Source organism: Salvelinus sp. IW2-2015, unplaced genomic scaffold (assembly GCF_002910315.2).
Source record: "Salvelinus sp. IW2-2015 unplaced genomic scaffold, ASM291031v2 Un_scaffold3892, whole genome shotgun sequence".
NCBI lineage: Eukaryota > Metazoa > Chordata > Actinopteri > Salmoniformes > Salmonidae > Salvelinus > Salvelinus sp. IW2-2015.
Window position 1 is genome coordinate 14,745 of NW_019945166.1, and position 24,539 is coordinate 39,283.

At 45.5% G+C, this 24,539-nt stretch overlaps 1 protein-coding gene across 1 annotated transcript in view; it reads left to right on the forward strand.

Moving 5' to 3' along the window:
• Positions 1-1,801: 1,801 nt before the first annotated feature.
• Positions 1,802-24,539, forward strand: part of LOC112076630 (calpain-1 catalytic subunit-like) — a gene marked incomplete at its 3' end in the record, with an annotated part of 31,832 nt that continues 9,094 nt past the window's right edge. Inside the window, exons 1-8 of the mRNA XM_070441399.1 lie at positions 1,802-1,851; positions 6,493-6,586; positions 7,106-7,252; positions 8,970-9,039; positions 13,333-13,451; positions 21,423-21,556; positions 23,885-24,053; positions 24,392-24,475. Coding sequence (XP_070297500.1) covers positions 6,494-6,586; positions 7,106-7,252; positions 8,970-9,039; positions 13,333-13,451; positions 21,423-21,556; positions 23,885-24,053; positions 24,392-24,475 — 816 coding nt within the window. The remainder of the gene's footprint in view (positions 1,852-6,492; positions 6,587-7,105; positions 7,253-8,969; positions 9,040-13,332; positions 13,452-21,422; positions 21,557-23,884; positions 24,054-24,391; positions 24,476-24,539) is intronic.

Below are 24,539 nucleotides of genomic sequence, written 5' to 3' on the forward strand. Positions count from 1 at the left end.
TTATAGCGTCATACCCAAGAAGACTCGAGGCTGGGTGAAGTACCACAGTGTGCAATTCCAGCAGCAATATTTGTGAACTGCTGCCACAAGAAAAGGGCAACCAGTGAAGAACAAACACAATTGTAAATACAACCCATATTTATGTTTATATATTTTCCCTTTTGTACTTTAACTATTTGAGCATCATTACAACACATTTAAAATGTCTTTATTATTTTGGAACTTTTGTGAGTGTAATGTACTGTAACTGTTTTGTTTATTATCTATTTCATGTAAACATATGTTTCCCATGCCAATAAAGCAGAGAGAGAATCTGTGTTGTTCCTTCTCCCATACAGAATGAGGACTTCACATTGCCTAACACAGTACAGATATGTTTTGATATCAAATGAAACTGCCTAACACAGGACAAATGTCCTGATTTATTACTAAACTCAGCAAAAAAAAATGTAACGTCCTCTCACTGTCAACTGCGACTATTTTCAGCAAACTTAACGTGTAAATATTTGTATGAACATAACAAGATTCAACAATCTGAAACATAAACTGAACAAGTTCCACAGAAATTGAATAATGTGTCCCTGAACAAAGGAGGGTGGGTCAAAATCAAAAGTAACAGTCAGTATCTGGTGTGGCCACCAGCTGCATTAAGTACTGCAGTGCATCTCCTCCTCATGGACTGCACCAGATTTGCCAGTTCTTGCTGTGAGATGTTACCCCACTCTTCCATCAAGGCACCTGTAAGTTCCTGGACATTTCTGGGGGGAATGGCCCTAGCCCTCACCCTCTGAATCCAAGAGGCTCCAGGCGTGCTCAATGGGATTGAGATCCGGGCTCTTCGCTGGCCATGGCAGAACCAACTGACATTCCTGTCTTGCAGGAAATCACGCGCAGAATGAGCAGTATGGCTGGTGCATTGTCATGCGGGAGGTCATGTCAGGATGAGCCTGCAGGAAGGGTACCACATGAGGGAGGAAGATGCTTCTCTGTAACGCACAGCATTGAGATGCCTGCCAATGACAACAAGCTCAGTCCGATGATGCTGTGACACACCGCCCCAGACCATGACGGACCCTCCACCTCCAAATCGCTCCAGAGTACAGGCCTCGGTGTAACGCTCATTCCTCGACGATAAACGCGAATCCGAACCATCAGCCCTGGTGAGACAAAACCGCAACTTGTCAGAGAAGAGCACTTTTTGCCAGTCCTGTCTGGTCCAGCGATGGTGGGTTTGTGCCCATATGCAACGTTGTTGCCGGTGATGTCTGGTGAGGACCTGCCTTCAACAGGCCTACAAGCCCTCAGTCCAGCCTCTCTCAGCCTATTGCGGACAGTCTTGAGCCTGATGGAGGGATTGTGGGTCCTGGTGTAACTCGGGCAGTTGTTGCCATCCTGTACCTGTCCCGCAGGTGTGATTTTCGGATGTACCGATCCTGCGCAGGTGTTGTTACACGTGGTCTGCCACTGCGAGGACGATCAGCTGTCTGTCCTGTCTCCCTATAGCGCTGTCTTAGGCGTCTCACAGTACGGACATTGCAATTTATTCTCCTGGCCACATCTGCAGTACTCATGCCTCCTTGCAGCATGCCTAAGGCACGTTCACGCAGATGAGCAGGGACCCTGGGTCATCTATCTTTTGGTGTTTTTCAGAGTCAGTAGAAAGGCCTCTTAGTGTCCTAAGTTTTCATAACTGTGACCTTAATTGCCTACTGTCTGTAAGCTGTTAGTGGTCTTAACGACCGTTTCTGAATGCAACATACTAAACTCTGTTTCTAAAGTCCTATCGGTTACTATGGTTACAGACATGAATCCTTTCTCTCAATTTCTCCACAGCTTGCTCACAGACTAAAGGTATCAGCTTTTCATCTCTTTTTTTGTGTGTGGGGTGGGGGGGGGGGGGCTGGCTTGTTAGATAGATGTTGCTGTCTCTGTCTCCCATTTCAACCTAACCATAACCTCGTCCCCAGGCTATTGCACAGTAGGATATCACCCATTCACACATGGGATATCACACATTCACACACGGGATATCACCCATTCACACAGTACGATATCACACAGTAGGATATCACCTATTCACACATGGGATATCACCCATTCACAAAGTAGGATATCACCCATTCACACATGGGATATCACCCATTCACCAAAATAGGATATCCCCATTCACAAGGATATCACCCATTCACGCATGGGATATCACCCATTCACAAAGTAGGATATCACCCATTCGCACATGGATATCACCCATTCGCACATGGGATATCCACCCATTCGCACATGGGATATCACCCATTTCGTGCATGGGATATCACCCATTCACGCATGGATATCACCCATTCGCGCATGGGATATCACCCATTCACCATGGATATCACCCATTCACACATGGGATATCACTCATTCAAAGTTGGCTTAGTGGGAGTGGCCATAGAATTCTATGGGAGTGACCTTCTGATCAAAGTATTTTCATTATTAATTTTAGCAAATCACACGACTATGAGGCGTGGGGAGGGTTAGGGGGAGTGTTGCTGGGCAGATGATTGGTTGGTAGATTAAGCCAATTACTGCCTATGCACCGGAGCGTCTCCCGGCTTTCTGTATTGGCTAACGATGGTCCACCAGACTCGTCGCGCATTTAGCGGAAGTGGTCTAACACCTAGCACCCTATCCCTAAAACCTAGCACCCTATCCCTAACACCTAGCACCCTATCCCTGACACCTAGCACCCTATCCCTAACACCTAGCTCCCTATCCCTAACACCTAGCACCCTATCCCTAACAACCCTATCCTAACAACCAGCACCCTATCCGCTAACACCTAGCACCTTCCCTAAACACACCTAGCCAACCCATTCCCTAACACCTAGCACCCTAACACTGCACCCTGCCCTAACACCTAGCACCCTAGCCTAACACCTAGCACCTAGTCCTAGCACCCAACACCTAGCACCCTATCCCTAACACTAGCACCCTAATCCATACCTAACACTAGCACCCTATCCCTAACACCTAGCACCCTATCCCTAACACCACACCCTACCCTAGACACCTAGCACCCTAGCCCTAACACTAGCACCCTAGCCCTAACACCTAGCACCCTAGCCCTAACACCTAGCACCCTAGCCCTAACACCTAGCACCCTATCCCTAACACTAGCAACCTGTCCTACACTCCTAACCCCTAGCACCCTATCCTACACACTAGCACCCTAGCCCTAACACCTAGCACCACTATCCCTAACACTAGCACCCTATCCCTAACACCTAGCACCCCCTAAACTGCCCTGCAACACCCTAGACCTACACCTAGCCCTAACACCTAGCAGCACCAGCTAACAACCTAGCCCACACTACACCCTACCTAACAACCTAGCACCCTAACACCTAGCACCCTATCCCTAACACCTAGCACCCTAGCCCTAACACCTAGCACCATAGTCCTAGCACCCTAACACCTAGCACCCTATCCCTAACACCTAGCACCCTAGCCCTAACACCTAGCACCCTAACACCTAGCACCCTAACACCTAGCACCTTGTCTCTAACACCTAGCTCTATTTACATAACTCTACAATAATCAGGGTATTTACATAACTACCATATTCAGTGTGTTTACATAACTCTACAATAATCAGGGTATTTGCATAACTACAATACTCTGGGTATTTACATAACTCTACCATAATTATTTCCATCACTGTTAAATCTATTCCACATAAACACCAATTACCAGAAACTCAATGAACTAAATTACACTAACTGATAATACTATAACGTTGAAAAATACACTCTTAACAACTAGAGACAGAATAAATGGCCCCGGAGGTTCCTATGAAGTCTTCCAGTATGGACTACTAGGTAATAGACAGTTTACTCAGTTTAATAGCTGAGTCATTACACACCAATGAATGAATAGTCAGTGTTCAGGCATGTGTTCAGCAGGAACTGTTATCGGTGAGCAGTGAGGACATCTTTCTGAAACCTCTCGGACTCACTGCTGGTGGGAAGGTCAGAGGAGATCTTTCTGAAACCTCTCGGACTCACTGCTGGTGGGAAGGTCAGAGGAGATCTTTCTGAAACCTCTCGGACTCACTGCTGGTGGGAAAGATCAGCTGAAGAATCTATAACACGTTGACAGACAGATCACAAGACCAGATGTTCATTGGTTGAAAAAAACCAGAACAGAATAGACAAACACAGATCACTAGTAAAATAGAAACACGGACAGACTGGAATCGATGGTTGCTGTGCTGCAGTCTTCGTGTCAGTGTGCCACTCTGCTGTTAGCTTAGCTTGCTGCTATTAATACCTTCTGCCCTGTGCCTGTCCCAGACGTGGGTTCAAACACTATTAAAAAAATATTTGAAATACTTTGAGCGTTAGCTTTAGCCTGCCTTAGAGGGCCAGGTGGGAGGTGATTCAGTTGTACGACTATTCTATTGGTTCCCTTGCAGACAGACACGCTTAATCAAGCCCAGCTAATGTATTTTAAATGATATTGAATATAATTTGAACCCAGGTGTGGCCTGTGCATTGCAGCACCCACCCAGACTCTTATTTATATCCTGTGCCCGTCAGGAGAGATCTCCTACTACAGCAGCAGACTATTGGTTGTCTTGTAAATGATTTGCCAATGCTGCACCCACCCAGGCCTCTGACTTTATGTACACTGAGCTCCAAATGTATAGGGACAGTGACACATTTTTAAATACTTTGGCTCTGCGCTTTAGCACTTTGGATTTGAAATGATACCATGACTATGAGGTTAAAGTTCAGACGGTCAGCTTTCATTTGAGGGTGTTTTCATCCATATCGGGTAAACCGTTAAGAAATTACAGCACGTTTTTGGTACATAGTCCCCCTTCATTTTAGGGGACCAAAAGTATTTGGGACAAATGTACTTATACTGTATGTGTATTCAAGTAGTCAAATGTTTAGTATCTGGTCCCATATTCCTAGCACACAATGACTACATCAAGCTTGTGACTCTACAAAGTTGTTTGGATGTATTTGCTGTTTGTTTTGGTTGTGTTTCAGATAATTTTGTGGCCAATAGAAATGAATGGTAAATAATGTATTGTGTCATTTTGGAGTCACTTTTATTGTAAACAAGAATAGAATATGTTTCTAAACACTTCTACATTAATGTTGATTCTACCGTGATTACAGATAATCCTGAACAAATCGTGAATAATGATGAGTGAGAAAGTTGACGCACAAATATCATACCCCCAAGACATGCTAACCTCTCACCATTACAATAACCAGAGGGGTTTAGCATTGTTATATCATTAGTGGGCCCCCCGGACATGCTGAGACCTCTATCTAACAATTAGTAGGCAATGAACGTAGGCGCGAAGGTTAGCTTTTAGATACTCAATACACCGCCACCTGACATGCTGAATCGCCTCCTCACCGAGTTCAAGGAAGTACCAAGTGGGGAGGGACGGCGTTACTGGCTAATTTGGGCTCATGATTTCAATACCGCCTGTCACGCACCATGCTAACCTCTGCGACCATTTGATATCCCTTATAACCAGCAGCGGGCGGCTTAGTCCATCTAAGAAGTATTAAAATACGGAAACCCCACGACATGCAAAGCTACACTCCCTCACTCTGATTACAAATAACAGGGGAGGTTAGCATTTTATATCATACCCCAAAGACATGCTAACCTCTCACCATTACAATAACAGGGAGGGGTTAGCATTTTATATCATACTCCCAAGACATGCTAACCTCTCACCATTACAATAACAGGGGAGATTAGCATTTTATATCATAACCCCCAAGACATGCTAACCTCTCACCATTACAATAACAGGGGAGGTTAGCATTTTATATCATACCCCCAAGACATGCTAACCTCTCACCATTACAATAACAGGGGAGGTTATCCTTTTATATCATACCCCCAAGACATGCTAAGCTCTCACCATTACAGTAACAGGGGATGTTAGCATTTTATATCCCCAAGACGTGCTAAGCTCTCACCATTACAATAACAGAGGTGGTTAGCATTTTATATCATACCCACAAGACATGCTAACCTCTCACCATTACAATAACAGGGGAGGTTAGCATTTTGGGGGGGGGTGATATTTGTGTGTCTGTAACTTTCTGTCTCATCATTATTCACGATTCATTCAGAATTATCTGTACTAATGGTAGCATCAACATTAATAAGTAATCATTGCGTGCTAGGAAAATGGGACCAAATACTACACTTCTGTATACTTTAATACAAATATAAGTGAATTTGTCCTAATACTTTTGCTCCTCTAAAATGGGGGGGACTAGGTACAAAGAGTGCTGTAATTTCTAAACGGTTCACCTGGTATGGATGAAAAATACCCTCAAATTAAAGCTGACAGTCTGCACTTTTGTCATTGTTCAAATCCAAAGTGCTGAAGAACAGAGTCAAATCCCCCAAAAATGGGCCACTGTCCCAATACTTTTGGAGCTCACTGTATGTCCTGTCCTGTGTCAGAATGTCAGGGGGAATCTCTGCTAGCATTGCCACCAGCAGACTGCAAGCTGAGGGAATGGGCTCCAACGACCACGCCGTACCCTTCCTTAACCAGGTCAGTTTGTTTGTTTGTTTAATTGTTTTGTTTTTTAACTTTGTGTCCCAAATGGAGCCATATTCCCTATATAGTGGACTACATTTGTCCAGGGCCCATAGGGAATAGGGTGCACTACGTTTGTTCAGGGCCCATAGGGAATAGGGTGCACTACATTTGTTCAGGGCCCATAGGGAATAGGGTGCACTACATTTGTCCAGGGCCCATAGGGAATAGGGTGCACTACATTTGTTCAGGTCCCATAGGGAATAGGGTGCACTGCGTTTGTTCAGGGCCGATAGGGAATAGGGTGCACTACTTTTGTCCAGGGCCCTATTCCCTATATAGTGCACCACATTTGTCCGGGACCAATAGGGAATAGGGTGTCATTTGGAACACAACCTTTTATGTTATTTATTTACCATCGAGGACCACTTTGGAAATACCTGTTTAATCATTCAATATCTGTTTAATGCACATCTTGATTCTGTATTTATTGATGCACAGTGTGAGTTATGTTTATTCAATTCATTCAACCAGGACTATGAGGCTTTGAGGCAGGAGTGTCTGGAGACGGGGTGTCTGTTCCAGGACCCCTACTTCCTAGCCGAGCCTCCCTCTCTGGGCTTCAAGGAACTGGCCCCCTTCTCTGCCAAGACCAGGGATGTGGAATGGATGAGACCCACGGTGAGAGAGGGAAGGAGAGAGAGGGAAGGAGAGAGAGGGGGGAGGGGGAGGGAGAGAGAGAGAGAGCTAGAGAGAGAGGACAGCAACACAATTAAACCCAACCAAATCATGAGAAAACAAAATAATAATTACTTGACACATTGGAATTAATTAACAAAAAAAACAGAGCAAACTAGAATGCTATTTGGCCCTAAACAGAGAGTACACAGTGGCAGAATACCTGACCACTGTGACTGACCCAAACTTAAGGAAAGCTTTGACTATGTACAGACTCAGTGAGTACTGCCTTGCTATTGAGAGAGGCCGCCGTAGGCAGACCTGACTCTCAAGAGAAGACAGGCTATGTGCACACTGCCCACAAAACGAGGTGGAAACTGAGCTGCACTTCCTAACGTCCTGCCAAATGTATGACCATATTAGAGACACATATTTCCCCAGATTACACAGAACCCCAAATAATTAGAAAACAAACCAMATTTTTTATAAACTCCCATATCTACTGGGTGAAATACCACAGTGTGCCATCACAGCAGCAAGATGTGTGACCTGTTGCCACAAGAAAAGGGCAACCAGTGAAGAACAAACACCATTATATTTATGTTTATTTATTTTCCCTTTTTGAGAGAGAGAGAGAGAGAGAGAGAGAGAGAGAGAGGGGCGACCACATGTACTAATTATCTATCTAGTGTACTCTGAACACCTGTGTCTAAGCTAACTGGGGAGGAAGTGAGTGTAGTTGGTCAGGGGAGGAAGTGAGTGTAGTTGGTCAGGGGAGGAAGTGAGTGTAGTTGGTCAGGGGAGGAAGTGAGTGTTGTTGGTCAGGGGAGGAAGTGAGTGTAGTTGGTCAGGGGAAGAAGTGAGTGTAGTTGGTCAGGGGAGGAAGTGAGTATAGTTGGTCAGCTGTCTGCTACAGGAAGTGAATTTTTTTTGTTGTTGAAAGATTCTTTCTYGCTGATATGAAAGATAAGGGGGCAAATCAGCATATGTTTCAAACTGTTTCACAACCGTTGACGATTAACGTTTCTAAACGTTAAAACACAGTATCAGGAATTGTAGTTCACACAGAGCCAACCGAAGCTAACCGCTGAAAACCCTACGGACAAGAAGAGGTTTTCAGAGCAAAATTGACCCGTGATACATCACAGTTTGGATGCTGTCTACAACACGGCCTCTGTCACGCCCTGCACCTGTTACCATTCAAGCACAGGGCAGTTCACGTTCAAATCTAATTTAGGTTGATCCATGTAGTTGTAAAGACAGCTAGATAGTCTAGCCCACACGCTGCATGCCTGTCACACCCTACTCCTGCACTTGTTGTATGGCTGGCATGTGGGACCGACTGGCAGTATGGGACAAGTAGAGACAGGAAGAGGAAGGAACCTCTCAGTCCAATAAAGACCAATCAGTGCAGCTGTTGAACAGGTTTCCTCTGACCACTTCCTAGATTTGCCACTTGTTTACCTGAGTTACATATTATGTTCTAGAATTACTCAAGAGCCAGATATGCTCAGCTGTCCGAACAACTAGAAGCATCAGTGATAAAAATAGACAGAGTATAAATGTTTTATCTGTAATGTATTGTAAATGAAGTTGATACTCCCACAGGGAAAAGACAGCCCAAGAATGGCTGTTTGCTGAGCCTTCCCTCTCCCTAACAGTCTACTGTAAATGACTCTTACCATAGTCTAATGTAATCCTCCCCTTTCCTTCCCTCCAGGAGCTGACAGRCGACCCTCAGTTCATCCTGGGAGGAGCTAGCAGAACAGACATCTGCCAGGGAGCTCTAGGTGAGTTCTGATTGGCCAGGGACAAGCTCTCGGTGAGTTCTGATTAGCCATGGAGCTCTACGTGAGTTCTGATTGGACAGGGACTACCTCTGGGTGAGTTCTGATTGGCCAGGGCCTACCTCTGGGTGAGTTCTGATTGGCCACGGACTACCTCTGGGTGAGTTCTGATTGGCCAGGAACAAGCTCGCTGAGTTCTGATTGGCCAGGGAGCTCTATGTGAGTTCTGATTGGACAGAGACTACCTCTGGGTCAGTTCTGATTGGCCAGGAACAAGTTCTCTGAGTTCTGATTGGCCAGGGAGCTCTACGTGAGTTCTAATTGGACAGAGACTACCTCTGGGGGAGTTCTGATTGGCCAGGAACAAGCTCTCTGAGTTCTGATTGGCCAGGGAGGTGAATTCTACTAATACCCAGACTGTGGCTGTATAGGAGGTTACTAGCTACGTTGGTGAGGGAGTTCTATTAATGACCCAGCATGCTTCAGGTGGAGCGGGTTGATCTCATTCCTTTTGGAACTGGGCTCCCTCCTGGTCGTGAGCCAGGTGCCACGTTTTGACCTGGTGGCAAAGTCGGATCCAATTAAATGTGACGTAGGTTAAGCTCATGGAGTAGGATTCTGTGTTGAGTTCTGATTGGCCAGGGAGCTCTACGTGAGTTCTGATTGGACAGCGAGCTCTACGTGAGTTCTGATTGGACAGGGACACAATAGGATTCTGTGTTTTCACATGCAAAAGGAATTGCTTTTGATAAAAACGCTTTATCTGCCTTCCCAATTAAAATTCAAACATATATTTTATGCAAAAGAGATGTCGTATGTTTCTGAATGATGCACCATGCTGCCTTGTTGACAACATGGCCGAGCGGTACAGATTACTGTTCTATTTGAGCAGGTCGCTCCTCCCTCCCGTCACAGTCCATAGCCCGGTCCACCTCGGGTCAGCTTCATCCCTCAATAGAATGGCCCTCCAGTAAAAGTCACCTGTCCCTGTCTGAAGATGGAGACCGTGTGAATGGCTAATAAATACAGGACTGCCGGCGCTACAAAAGGTTGCTATGGGGTGTTTATGTTGCTATGTGGATGTTTATGTTGCTATGGGGGTGTTTATGTTGCTATGGAAGTGTTTATGTTGCTATGGGGGTGTTTATGTTTCCTATGAAGTTTTAATGTTGCTTATTGGGGGTGTTTAATGTTGCTATGGAAGTGTTTATGTGCCTAAGGGGGTGTTAGTGTTCTATGGAATGTTTATTGTGCTAGTGGCGGGTGTTTATGTGCTATGGAAGTGTTATGGTTGCTATGGGGTCGGTGTATGATGTTATGGGGTGTTTATGTTGCTGATGGGGGTGTTTGATGTTAGGCTTCCATCGGGATGGTGCTCTGCAGCTAATAGATACCTACTAGAAGTTAGAGCTGGGCGATACGGACAAAAATCCATAAATCCGTAAATTGCCTGAGTTGATACAATAACAATAAATATAATTATACTTTATAACATTAATGTGCACCACAGTTTTTATTTTATTATCTTCTAAACTAATACTACTAGTTTGTCCCATTTAACAATCACCCATATTGGCACATTGATTTCATTTCAAACTTGACATTTCTCCAGTATAGGCTACTTATCATAATGAACCTTACTGTATCAGCAGAATGCCTGGGACAACAGGTTGTTATGGTTTTAACTGTCCCGGCTCTACTTGAAGTAAAAAGAGGGGACATCTTTAAACACGTCTAATAGCCCCCTAGCTGAAAGTCTCTTTGCTAAAACCCCAACAGCCTCGTCCTTSACTTGTACAAGATGGAAGGAGAACCAGAATCACATTTACATTTGGATTGTTTTAATTGCAGACGCTCTTATCCAGAGTGACTTAGTCAGTGCATTMAACTTAAAGTAGCTAGGTAACCACGTAATCTTGCCGTCTTCTCTTTCCTCCCCCCAGTTTTTCACACTGATGCTACTCGCTGTTTATTATCTATGCATAGTCACTTTACAAATTACCTCGACTAACCTGTACCCCCGCACATTGACTCGGTAATGGTACTCCCTGTATATAGTCTCGCTATTGTTAGTTTATTGTGTTACTTTTTGATTGATTTCATTTTTTTAACTTTAGTTTACTTTAGCCTTCTTCTCCCCCTCTCCTCTCAGTGATAGTGACGTCTTCTCCCCCTCTCCTCTCAGTGATAGTGACGTCTTCTCCCCCTCTCCTCTCAGAGATAGTGACGTCTTCTCCCCCTCTCCTCTCAGTGATAGTGCCTTCTTCTCCCCCTCTCCTCTCAGTGGTAGTGGACGTCTTCTCCCCTTCTCCTCTCTAGTGATAGTGCCGGTCTTCTCCCCCCTCTCCTCTCAGTATAGTCCGTCTCTCCCCCTCTCCTCTCAGTAGAAGTGACGTCTCTCCCCCTCTCCTCTCAGTGATAGTGCACGTCCCTATCTCCCCTCTCCCTCTCAGTGATCAGATGACGTCTATCTCCCCTCTCCTCTCAGTGATAGTGCCGTCTTTCTCCCCCCTCTCTCTCAAGTTGATAGTGACGTATCGTCTCCCCCTCTCCTCTCAGTGATAGTGCCTGTCTTCTCCCCTCTCCTCTCAGTGATAGTGACGTCTTCTCCCCCTCTCAGTGATAGTGACGTCCTTCCTCCCCCTCTCAGTGATAGTGACGTCTTCTCCCCCTCTCCACTTCAGTGATATGACGTCTTCTCCCCCCTCCTCTCAGTGATAGTACATCTTCTCGGCCCTCTCCCTCAGTGATAGTGACGTCTTCTCCCCCTCTCCTCTCAGAAAATAGGGCCTCGCTTCTCCCCTCTCCTTCTCAGTGATATGACGTCTTCGCCCCTCTCCTCTCAGTGATAGTGACGTCTTCTCCCCTCTCTCTCAGTTGATAGTGACGTCTTCTCCCCCTCTCCTCTCAGTGATAGTGACGTCTTTCCCCCTCTCCTCTCAGTGATAGGACGTCTTCCTCCCCCCTTCTCCTCTCATGAAGTGCCATCTTCTCCCCCTCTCTCTTCATGATAGTGTCGTCTTCTCCCCCTCTCTCTCAGGGATGAGTGCCGTCTTCTCCCCCTCTCCTCTCAGTGATATGACGTCTTTCTCCCCTCTCTCGCAGAGATAGTGACGTCTTCTCCCCCTCTCCTCGGCAGTGATAGTGACGTCTTCTTCCCCTCTCCTCGCAGTGATAGTGATTCTTCTCCCCCCTCCCTCTCAGTGATAGAGTGACGTCTTCTCCCCCTCTCTCTCTCAGTAGATAGTGACGTCTTCTCCCCTCTCCCTCTCAGAGATATGACTCTTCTCCCCCTCTCTCTCTCAGTGATAGTGCCTCGTTCTCCCCTCTTCCTCTCAGTGAGTAGTGACGTCTTCTCCCCTCTCCCTCAGGATAGGCGTCCTTCTCCCTACGTCCTCTCAGTGATAGTTGACGTATTCTCCCCCTCTCCTCTCTCAGTGATTAGTACGTCTTCTCCCCCTCTCCTCTCAGTGATAGTGACGTCTTCTCCCCCTCTCCTCTCAGGTGATAGTGCCGTCTTTCCCCCCTCTTTTCCTCTCAGTCGATAGTGCCGTCTTCTCCCCCTCTCTTCTCCAAACAAATGATAGTGACGTCTTCTCCCCCTCTCCTATCAGTGATAGTGCCACCCACCACAGCCATATAATATCTCATCCAGATCTTGGCCTTGCTTCCATCCATATTTACAACATGCTTTTACAAGACCTCAGTCACCACTGTGAGGCCTGTCTAATTTGCCTCCATTAAAGTAAAGTGCTGTACTGTGATAGCTGTCTAAAGAAATCAAACGCCAAACAATTTCCCCCTTTCACATGTTCAAGTGAATGTGGAAAATTCTCTTCCATAGAACGGAGTTGGACTATGGGGCAGGACAGTAGGTAATAGTAGGTAGTAATGGTAGTATTTGGTTGTTAGTGCAGCTTTCTTCCTAGAGGGACTAACGCCATACTAATGCCCTGGACCAGAGCTGGGTGGGCCCTGGACCAGAGCTGGGTGGGCCCTGGACCAGAGCTGGGTGGGCCCTGGACCAGAGCTGGGTGGGCCCTGGACCAGAGCTGGGTGGTCCCTGGCTGACATCCATACACAAGCACACCCTTGTACACACTCCACCTGCTGGACATTCTAGTTAAATGATTGCAACAATCTCTCTCTCTGTCTATCTGTCTTATCCTCCCTCCCTCCCCCTCTTTCTCCCCTCTCTCTGTCCCTCCCTCTCTCTCACTCCCCTMTCTTTCTCCCCTCTCTCTCCCTCCCTAACCTCTCCCTCCCTAACCTCTCCCTCCTCCCTCCCTCCATCAGGTGATTGCTGGCTCCTAGCAGCCATAGCCTCTCTAACCCTCAATGAGAGGCTGCTCCACCGAGTGGTCCCACATGGTCAGTCCTTCCAAGAGGACTATGCTGGGATCTTCCACTTTCAGGTATGACTACGCACGCACACACGTGATGGCGCCAATGGGTAGGGCTGCCGTCTTATCGGCCCTGAACCAATCATGCTATTTTGTTTGTTTTTTCGCGTTGTTCGTAACTTGTTTTGTACATAATGTTCCTGCTACCGTCTCCTATGACCGAAAATAACTTCTAAACATCAGAACTGCGATTGCTCACCTCAAACTGGATGAAGAGTTTTTCTTCAATGAGTCGGACATCGAGGGATATACTGTTGACACCCGACCAGGCCCAGAGCCACGTGATTCACTGAAKAAGGAAACAGATTTCGAGGCAAAAGATCAGGGTGCCTTGTGAGGACCAGGCAGTGGCTAATCTGCCCTTGCCCTCTGTTCTGCTAGCTAATGTGCTAGAAAATAAATGGGACGAACTGAAAGCACGTATATCCTACCAACGGGACATTAAAAACTGTAATAGTCGACGACGACATTAAGAACATAGAGCTGGCGGGTTATACACTCTATCGGCTAAGACAGACCAGGCAGCCTCTGGTAAGACGCAGGGCGGGGGCCTAGGCTTTTATGTAAACAACAGCTGGTGTACGATATCTAAGGAAGTATCAAAGTTTTGCTCGCCTGAGGTAGAGTATCTTCTGATAAGCTGTAGACCACACTATTTACCCAGAGAGTTTTCATCTGTATTTTTCGGAGCTGTCTACATACCAGCACAGAGCGAGGTTGGAACTTTTTTCCCCTTTTTCAGGACCCTGTCTTTTCAAAGATAATTCGTAAAAATCCAAATAACTTCACAGATCCTCATTGTAAAGGGTTTAACAACTGTTTCCCATGCGTGTTCAATGAACCATAACAATTAATGAACATGCACCTGTGGAACGGTCGTTAAGACACTAACAGTTTACAGACGGTAGGCAATTAGGTCACAGTTATGAAAACTTAGGACACTAAAGAGGCCTTTCTACTGACTCTGAAAAACACCAAAAGAAAGATGCCCAGGGTCCCTGCTCGTCTGCGTGAACGTGCCTTAGGCATGCTGCAAGGAGGCATGAGGACTGCAGATGTAGCCAGGGCAATAAGTTGCAATGTCTGTACTGTGAGATGCCTAAGACAGCACAAGGGAGACAGGATGGACAGCTGATCATCCTCGCAGTGGCAGACACACGTGTAACAACACCTGCGCAGGATCGGTACATCCGAACATCACACCTGTAGGACAGGTACAGGGATGGCAACAACAACTGCCTGAGTTACAACAGGAATGCACAATCCCCATCAGTGCTCAGACTGTCTGCAATAGGCTGAGAGAGCTGGACTGAGGGCTGTAGGCCTGTTGTAAGGCAGGTCCTCACCAGACATCACCGGCAACAACGTTGCATATGGGCACAAACCCACCGTCGTGGACCAGACAGGACTGGCAAAAAGTGCTCTTCTGTGACAATGCGGTTTTGTCTCACCGGGGTGATGGTCGATTCGCGTTTATCGTCGAAGGAATGAGCGTTACACTGAGGCCTGTACTCTGGAGCGGGATCGATTTGGAGGTGGAGGGTCCGTCATGGTCTGGGGCGGTGTGCCACAGCATCATCGGACTGAGCTTGTTGTCATTGCAGGCAATCTCAATGCTCTCGTTCAGGGAGACATCTTCCTCCCTCATGTGGTACCCTTCCTGCAGGCTCATTCTGACATGACTCTCCAGCATGACAATGCCAACAGCCATACTGCTCATTCTGTGCGTGATTTCCTGCAAGACAGGAATGTCAGTGTTCTGCCATGGCCAGCGAAGAGCCCGGATCTCAATCCCATTGAGCACGTCTGGGACCTGTTGGATCGGAGGTTGAGGGCTAGGGCCATTCCYCCAGAAATGTCCAGGAACTTACAGGTGCCTTGATGGAAGAGTGGGGTAACATCTCACAGAAAGAACTGGCAATTCTGGTGCAGTCCATGACGAGGAGATGCACTGCAGAACTTAATGCAGCTGGTGGCCACACCAGATACTGACTGTTACTTTTGATTTTGACCCCCTCTTTGTTCAGTGACACATAATTCAATTTCTATTAGTCACATGTCTGTGGAACTTGTTCAGTTTATGTCTCAGTTGTTGAATCTTGTTATGTTCATACAAATTTCTACAAATGTTCAGTTTGCTGAAAATAAATGCAGTTGACAGTGAGAGGATGTTTCTTTTTTTGTTGAGGTTAAAACTGCACTAAATGAGCTGTATTCCGCCATAAGCAAACAGGAAAATACTCATCCAGAGGAGGCGTTCCTGTGACAGTAATGCAGGTCAACTGAAATCAGTTTTACCGAATTTCTATCAATATGTTAAATGTGCAACCAGAGGAAAAAAATTCTAGACCACCTTTACTAAACACACAGAGACGCGTACAAAGCTCTCCCTCGCCCTCCATTTGGCAAATCTGACCATAACTCTATCCTCCTGATTCCTGCTTACAAGCAGAAATTAAAGCAGAAAGCACCAGTGACTCGGTCTATAAAAAAGTGGTCAGATGAAGCAGATGCTAAACTACAGGACTGTTTTGCTAGCACAGACCAGTGATGCCAACTTAGCAATTTTGTTGCTAGATTTAGCAACTTTACCCTGGCAACTTTTTTTTCTAACAGCACCTAGCAACAAATGTATCTACTTTTAAAAATGTATTTGGAACTTTTAGCAACTGAAATGCATTTTCCCTCTAAATGACACAAAAACTATTTTCTGTGTCACACACTCAGTCACAACACACGTGCCTGGCTGCAACAGTGCATYGTGAGTGACGTCAGCAGCAGGCGCTCAGCTCGTGAGTGACGGCAGCAGCACGCCAGCAGCAATTTCAGCAAATTGCAAATCATTGTTGGCTTATTGCAGCAGCAGTAGAACGAGCCAAACCCAATGAATATAGTTGGTCACGAATGTTTGATCTTGAACAAAACTTACAACATCAATCAACATGACTCAATCAAAATTGTACAGACAGAAGTTCTGAAAAGAGTGGGAGTATGTACCTGAACAAATGTCAAATCATATTTTTGCCAGCTGTCCAGTCACCCCCCCCCCCCCCCCCCCCCCCCCCCCCCCCCCCCCCCCCCCCCCCCCCCCCCCCCCCCCCCCCCCCCCTAATTTAAGTAATGTTATTGTGTACTCTACGTAATGACGCAGTTTTACGTTATCAAGCAATGACATCACAACGTCATTTAGCAACTTTTAGCAACAAATCAACCTGCCTCTTGCAACTTACCCTGAAAATTAGTTGGCAACACTGGCACAGACTGGAATATGTTCCGATGGCATTGAGGAGTACACCACATCAGTCACTGGCTTTATCAATAAGTGCATCGAGGACGTCGTCCCCACAGTGACCGTACGTACATACCCCAACCAGAAGCCATGGATTATAGGCAACATTCGCACTGAGCTATAGGGTAGAGATGCCGCTTTCAAGGAGCGGGACTCTAACCCGGAAGCTTATAAGAAATCCCGCTATGCCCTCCGACGAACCATCAAACAGGCAAAGCATCAATACAGGACTAAGATCGAATCGTACTACACCGGCTCCGACGCTCGTCGGATGTGGCAGGGCTTGCAAACTATTACAGACTACAAAGGGAAGCAGAGCCGAGAGCTGCCCAGTGACACAAGCCTACCAGATGAGCTAAATAACTTCTATGCTCGCTTCGAGGTAAGTAACACTGAAACATGCATGAGAGCACTAGCTGTTCCGGACGACTGTATGATCACGCTCTCCGCAGCAGATGTGAGTGAGATCTTTAAACAGGTCAACATTCACAAGGCTGCTGGGCCAGACAGATTACCAGGACGTGTACTCCGAGCATGCGCTGACCAACTGGCAAGTGTCTTCACTGACATTTTCAACCTCTCCCTGTCTGGGTCTGTAATACTAACATGTTTTCAAGCAGACCACCATAGTCCCTGAGCCCAAGAACACCAAGGTAACCTGCCTAAACGACTACCGACCCGTAGCACTGACGTCTGTAGCCATGAAATGCTTTGAAAGGCTGGTCATGGCTCACATCAACACCATCATGGCGGAAACCCTAGACCAACTCCAATTTGCATACCGCACCAACAGATCCACAGATGATGCAATCTCTATTGCACTCCACACATGCCCTTTCCCACCTGGACAAAAGGAACACCTATTTTAGAATGCTATTCATTGACTACAGCTTAGCGTTCAACACCATAGTGCCCTCAAAACTCATCACTAAGCTAAGGACCCTGGGAATAAAYAGCTCCCTCTGCAACTGGATTCTAGACCTCCTTGACGGTCCTCCCCCAGGTGATAAGGGTAGGTAACAACACATCCGCCTTGCTGATCCTCAACACTGGGGCCCCTCAGGGCTGCGTGCTCAGTCCCCTCCTGTACTCCCTGTTCACTCATGACTGCACGGCCAGGCTCAACTCCAACACCATCATTACGTTTGCTGATGACACAACAGTGGTAGGCCTGATCACAACAACAGTGAGACAGCCTATAGGGAGGAGGTCAGAGACCTGACCATGTGGTGCAAGAACAACAACCTCTCCCTCAACGTGATCAAGACAAAGGAGATGATTGTGGACTACAGGAAAAAGAGGACCGAGCACAACCCCATTCTCATCGACAGGGCCTGTAGTGGAGCAGCTTGAGAGCTTCAAGTTCCTTGGCGTCCACATCAACAACAAACTAACATGGTCCAAGCACACCAAGACAGTCGTGAAGAGGGCACGACAAAACCTATTCCCCCTCAGGAAACTGAAAAGATTTGGTATGGGTCCTCAGATCCAAATTTTTTTTTTTACAGCTGCACCATCGAGAGCATCCTGACGGGTTGCATCACTGCCTGGTATGGCAACTGCTCGGCCTCCGACTTCAAGGCACTACAGAGGGTAGTGCGTACGGCCCAGTACATCACCGGGGCCAAGCTTCATGCCATCCAGGACCTCTGTACCAGGCGGTGTCAGAGGAAGGCCCTAAAAATTGTCAAAGACTCCAGCCACCCTAGACATAGACTGTTCTATCTGCTAACGCACGGCAAGCGGTACCTGAGCGCCAAGTCTAGGTCCAAGAGGCTTCTAAACAGCCTCTACCCCCCAAGCCATAAGACTCCTTAATAGCTAATCAAATGGCTACCCTGACTAATAGCCCCGCTATTGTTATTTACTGCTGCTCTTTATTTATTTGTTTTTCTTACCTCTTACTTTTTAAAACTTTTTTTTTTTGGTATTTTGTTAAACTGCTACGTTGAGTTAAGCTTGTAAGTAAGCATTTCACTGAAGGCTGTTGTATTCGGCGCATGTGACAAATAAAAAGTGATTTGATTTGATGCACGCACACCACACACAGTCTTGTACAGAACCTTGTGGCCGACACACAATTCAGTCCCATTCAAAATCATATTTTCCCCTAAACCTAAACCTTAATCTAACCCTAACCCTAACCCTAAAACGATCCCTACTCCTAACCCTAGCTCCTAACCGTAGCTCCTAACCCTAAAACGATCCCTAACTCCTAACCCTAGCTCCTAACCCTAGCGCTCCTAACCCTAAAACTCAACCCTAGCCTCCTAACCCTTAAAGTAGGCCTTTCTTCCTGTCAGGTTACATGCTAAACAAACAACACATACATCCCAGGGTTAAAGCATCCTCAGGGCCAGGGGTGTCCCAAAATCGCTCAATTATACTTAAAACTGACAAAACAATTGAAACAGTGTAGAAATTGATAAGGAACTTACATTCATACGGCTTATTGACTGTCCAGCTCGCTAATAATCACTAGGCAGTCAGAAGCATCGAAAATACAGCTATTGAACTGCCAGCTCGCTAATAATCACTAGGCAGTCAGAAGCATCGAAAATACAGCTGTATTGACCTGTCCAGCTCGCCTAATAATCACTAGCGCAGTCAGAAAGCACGAAAATACAGCTTATTGACTGTCCAGCTCGCTAATAATCCATAGGCAGTCAGGAAGCATTCGGAAAAATACAGCTTATTGACTGTACCAGCCGAGCTAATAAATCACTAGGCACAGAAGCATCGAAAATACGAGCTTATGTGACTGTCCAGGCCTCCCTAATAATCACTAGGCAGTCAGAAGCTGAACAGCTAATGTCAGCTCGTATACACTAAGGCACCGTGAAGCCGAAATCACATTGAAGTCCCAGTCCGCTAATCTAATACAGCGTCAGGAGCATTCGATACAGATTGATGATCAAAATCATAGCATCGAGCTCGAAAAATACAGCTTATTTGACTGTCCAGCTCGCTAATAATCACTAGGCAGCTTCAGGAGCAGTCGAAAATACACCCGCTTATTGACTGCCAGCTCAGCTAAGAATTCACGTAGCAGTCAGGAAGCATCGAAAAATACAGCTTATTGACTGTCCAGCTCGCTAATAATCACTAGGCATCAGGAAGCATCGAAAATACAGCTTAATTGACTGTCCCAGCTCGCTTAATAATCACTAGGCATCAGAGAAGCATCGAAAATACAGCTTAATGAGACTGTCCAGCTCGCTAATAATCATAGGCAGTCAGGAAGCATCGAAATACAGCTTATTGACTGTCCAGCTCGCTAATAATCACTAGCAGCAGTAAGGCATCGAAAATACATCTTATTGACTGTCCAGCTCCGCTAATAATCCACTAGCGAGTCAGGAAAGCATCAAAATACAGCTTATTGACTGTCCAGCTCAGCTATAATCACTCAGGGCAGTCAGGAAGCATCAGAAAATACACTATTGACTGTCCAGCTCGCTAATAATTCACTAGGCAGTCAGGAAGCATCGAAAATACAGCTTATTGACTGTCCAGCTCGCTAATAATCACTAGGCAGTCAGGAAGCATCGAAAATACAGGCGTTCATTGACTGTCCAGCTCGCTAATAATCCACTAGGCAGTCAGAAGCATCAAAATACAGTTATACTGCCCACTCGCTAAAATCACTAGCAGTCAGGGACAGCCATCGAAAATACAGTTATTGAACGTCCAAGCCATCGCAATAATCACTAGGCAGTTCGGAAGCATCGAAAAACAGATCTATTGACTGTCCAGCTCGCTAATAATCACTAGGCAGTCAGGAAGCCATCGAAAATACAGCTTATGGACCTGTCCAGCGCTCGCTATAATCACTAGCCAGTCAGAAAGCATCGAAAAATACAGCTTATTGACTTGTCCAGCTCCAGCTAATAAATCACTAGGCAGTCAGGAAAGCATCGAAAACAGCTTATTGCACTGTCCAGCTCGCTAATAATCCACTACCGCAGTCAGAAGCATCGAAAATACAGTTATTGACTGTCCAGCTCGCTAATAATCACTAGGCAGTCAGGAAGCATCGAATATTACAAAAACGATGGATGGAGGATTATTTTTCAGCAAATTTTGACGGCAAGGAAATATAAGGATCTCGTTGAAGACTGAATCTGCCCCCCCCCCCCCCGGGGCAAAATGAGTTTGACACCATCTGCTTTAGGGCAATTCTATTATTAATTCCATTATGTTAAATTCACCAACTTTTATTCATCCCTTAGACGCTGAAATGATTGACCCATAGTGAGCATCCTTCAGTCAMTATTTACTTCATCCACTGCTTAGAATATGAGCATTGTGATGGTGTCAATCTTGGTAATGATGGGCGTGTACATCAGGTGACTGGATAATATATTATGATACTAATCGTGTGTATGTGGCCTACTGTGGCTTGTGTTAGACTAAGGGTCTGTCTCAATCCACAAGAATACTGCCTTTTTCGAGTTAGCATTTCTCAGATATATCATTTGGCAGACTCTTTTATCCAACCCACTATCCTGATGTTGCAAGAGTCATGCTCTACACAGACTGAGATACAGAGGACCTTGAAGGCAGGAAGTTAAGATCGCCATTTTTTTATTGAGACACACCGTAGTTTTCAGGAGAAAACTATCTGTGGTCAGTGTTTTGATACCCAGATGAAGTTGGTTTATGCCCTAAAGCTTGATTGTGGTCCTCTTCAGTTCTGGCAGTTTGGTGAGTGGGTGGACGTGGTGATTGACGACCGGCTGCCAACGAAGGATGGAGAGATCATGTTYGTTCACTCAGCCGAGGGCAATGAGTTCTGGAGCGCCCTGCTGGAGAAGGCCTACGCCAAGTATGTCAACGAAGGCCTGGTCTGTGTCTCAAATGGCACCTTATTCCCTATTTAGTGCACTACTTTTAATCAGGGCCTATGTGTGTGTTGATCATATGAACACTCTCTCTGCCATATAGACTTCATCATGTATACATCTACAGTGAGCTCCACAAGTATTGGGACAGTGACCGATTTTTTGTTGTTGTTTTGGCTCTGTACTGACATCATACAATGACTGTGAGGTTAAAGTGCACACTGTCCGCTTTAATTTGAGGGTATTTTTATCCATGTCGGGTGAACCGTTTAGAAATTACAGCACTTTTTGTACATCGTCCCCCCCATTTTAGGGGAACAGAAGTATTGGGACAAAATACGTGTATCAAAGTACACTGAACAAAAATGTAAACGCAACATGTACAGTGTTGGTCCCATGGTTTCATGAGCTGAAATAAAAGATCCCAGAAATTTTCCAAATGCACAAAAAAACGAATTTCTCTCAAATTTTGTGCACAAATGTGTTTACATCCCTGTTAGTGAGCATTTATCCTTTACCAAGATAATCCATCCACCTGACAGGTGTGGTATATCAAGAAGCTGAATAAACAGCATGATCATTACACAGGTGCACCTTGTGCACCTTGTGCTGGGGACAATAAAAGGCCACTCTAAAATTGGCAGTTTTGTCACATAACACAATGCCACAGATGTCTCAAGTTTTGAGGGAGCGTGCAATTGGCATTCTGACTGAAGGTCCACCAGAGCTGTTGCCAGATAATTGAATCGTAATTTCTCTACCATAAGCCGCCTCCAAAGTCGTTTTAGAGAATTTGGAGTACGTCCAACCAGCCTCACAATCGCAGACCACGTGTAACCACACCAGCCCAGGACCTCCACATCTGGCATCTTCACCTGGGGGATAGTCTGAGAACAGCTACCTAGACTGCTGATAAAATTGAGGTGTATTTCCGTCTGTAATAAAGCCCTGTAATAAAGCCCTTTTGTGGGGAAAAACGCATTTTGATTGGCTGGGCCTGGCTCCCAAGTGGGTGGGCCAGTATCCCAAGTGGGTGGACGTTTGCCCTCCCAGGCCCACCCATGGCTCCGCCCCTGCCCAGTCATGTGAAATCCATAGATTAGGACCTAATTTATTTATTTCAATTGACTGATTTCCTTATATGAACTGTAACTCAGTAAAATCATTGAAATTGCTGCATGTTGTGTTTATATTTTTGTTCAGTATAGTAAAAAGTTTAGTATCTGGTCCCATATTCCTAGCACACAATGATTACATCAAGCTTGTGACTCTACAAAAGTTGTTGGAGGCATTTGCTGTTTGATTTGGTTGTGTTTCAGACTATTTTGTGGCCAATAGAAATGAATGGTAAATAATGTATTGTGTCATTTTGGAGTCACTTTTATTGTAAATAAGAATAGAATATGTTTCTAAACACGTCTACATTAATGTTGATTCTACCGTGATTACGGATAATCCTGAATGAATCATGAATAATGATGAGTGAGAAAGTTACAGACGCACAAATATAATACCCCCAAGGCATGCTAACCTCTCACCATTACAATAACAGGAGAGGTTAGCCTTTTATATCATACCCCCAAGACATGCTAACCTCTCACCATTACAATAACAGGGGAGGTTAGCATTTTATATCATACCCCCAAGACATGCTAACCTCTCACCATTACAATAACAGGGGAGATTAGCATTTTATATCATACCCCCAAGACATGCTAACCTCTCACCATTACAATAAACAGGCGCGAGGTTGAGCCTTTTATATCATACCCTAAGGCATGCTAACCTCTCACCATTACAATAACAGGGGAGGTTAGCCTTTTATATCCCCAAGACATGCTAACCTCTCACCATTACAATAACAGGGGAGATTAGCATTTTGGGGGGGTGTGATATTTGTGCGTCTGTAACTTTCTGACTCATCATTCACAATTCATTCAGAATTATCTGTACTAATGGTAGAATCAACATTAATTAATGTAATCATTGGGTGCTACGAATATGGGACCAAATACTACACTTTTGACTAATTGAATACACATACAGTATGAGTATATTTGTCCCAATACTTTTGGACGATGTACAAAAAGTGCTGTAATTTCTAAACGGTTCACCCGATATGGATGAACATACCTTCAAATTAAAGCTGACAGTCTGAACTTTAACCTCAATATACATTGTATCATTTCAAATCCAAATAACTGGAGTACAGAGCCAAAACAACGACAGATAGGTCTTCCAATACTTTTGGAGCTCATTGAATGTGACGTGTGTATATCCCTGCATTTATGTGTTTCTACTGTCACTGTCAGGTTGAATGGTTCCTACGAGGCTCTGTCTGGAGGCAGCACCACAGAAGGCTTTGAGGACTTCACCGGCGGTGTGTCTGAGATGTACGAGCTCCGTAAGGCTCCACGGGACYTGTACAGGATCATCAGCAAAGCCCTGGACAGAGGCTCCTTGCTGGGCTGCTCCATCGACGTGAGTCCCCTGTTCCTCTGGTCCTGTCAAAAACACCAGGGTCTCATTCATTAGGGCACATCAATTTAAAATGTTTTTCAACAGAAAACAAATTCAAGCAATTGTTATTGGACAACTCCAGGTAGTCCCTCCCTATATCTGTCCGTTTTCTTCCGTTTTGGTGCCTTATGAATACGGCACTGGGGATAGTTTGATGTATCTACTTCATGAAGAACATTATCATAAACTTTATAATTTATAACATTAACATTGTAGTCAATACATCCTTTATATCAAATCATGCTGATTCAGATGCATCATGGGTCTCGTATTCTTCTGACTATATTTTGTGACTACAGATCACCAGTGCCTTTGACATGGAGTCTGTGACGTTCAAGAAGCTGGTGAAAGGTCATGCTTACTCAGTCACCGGCCTAAAGAAGGTAGGTTAAGCCTCCGTAAATAGAAGAGAGAGATAACCAGGCTTCCTAGTTATTCTATTACGGC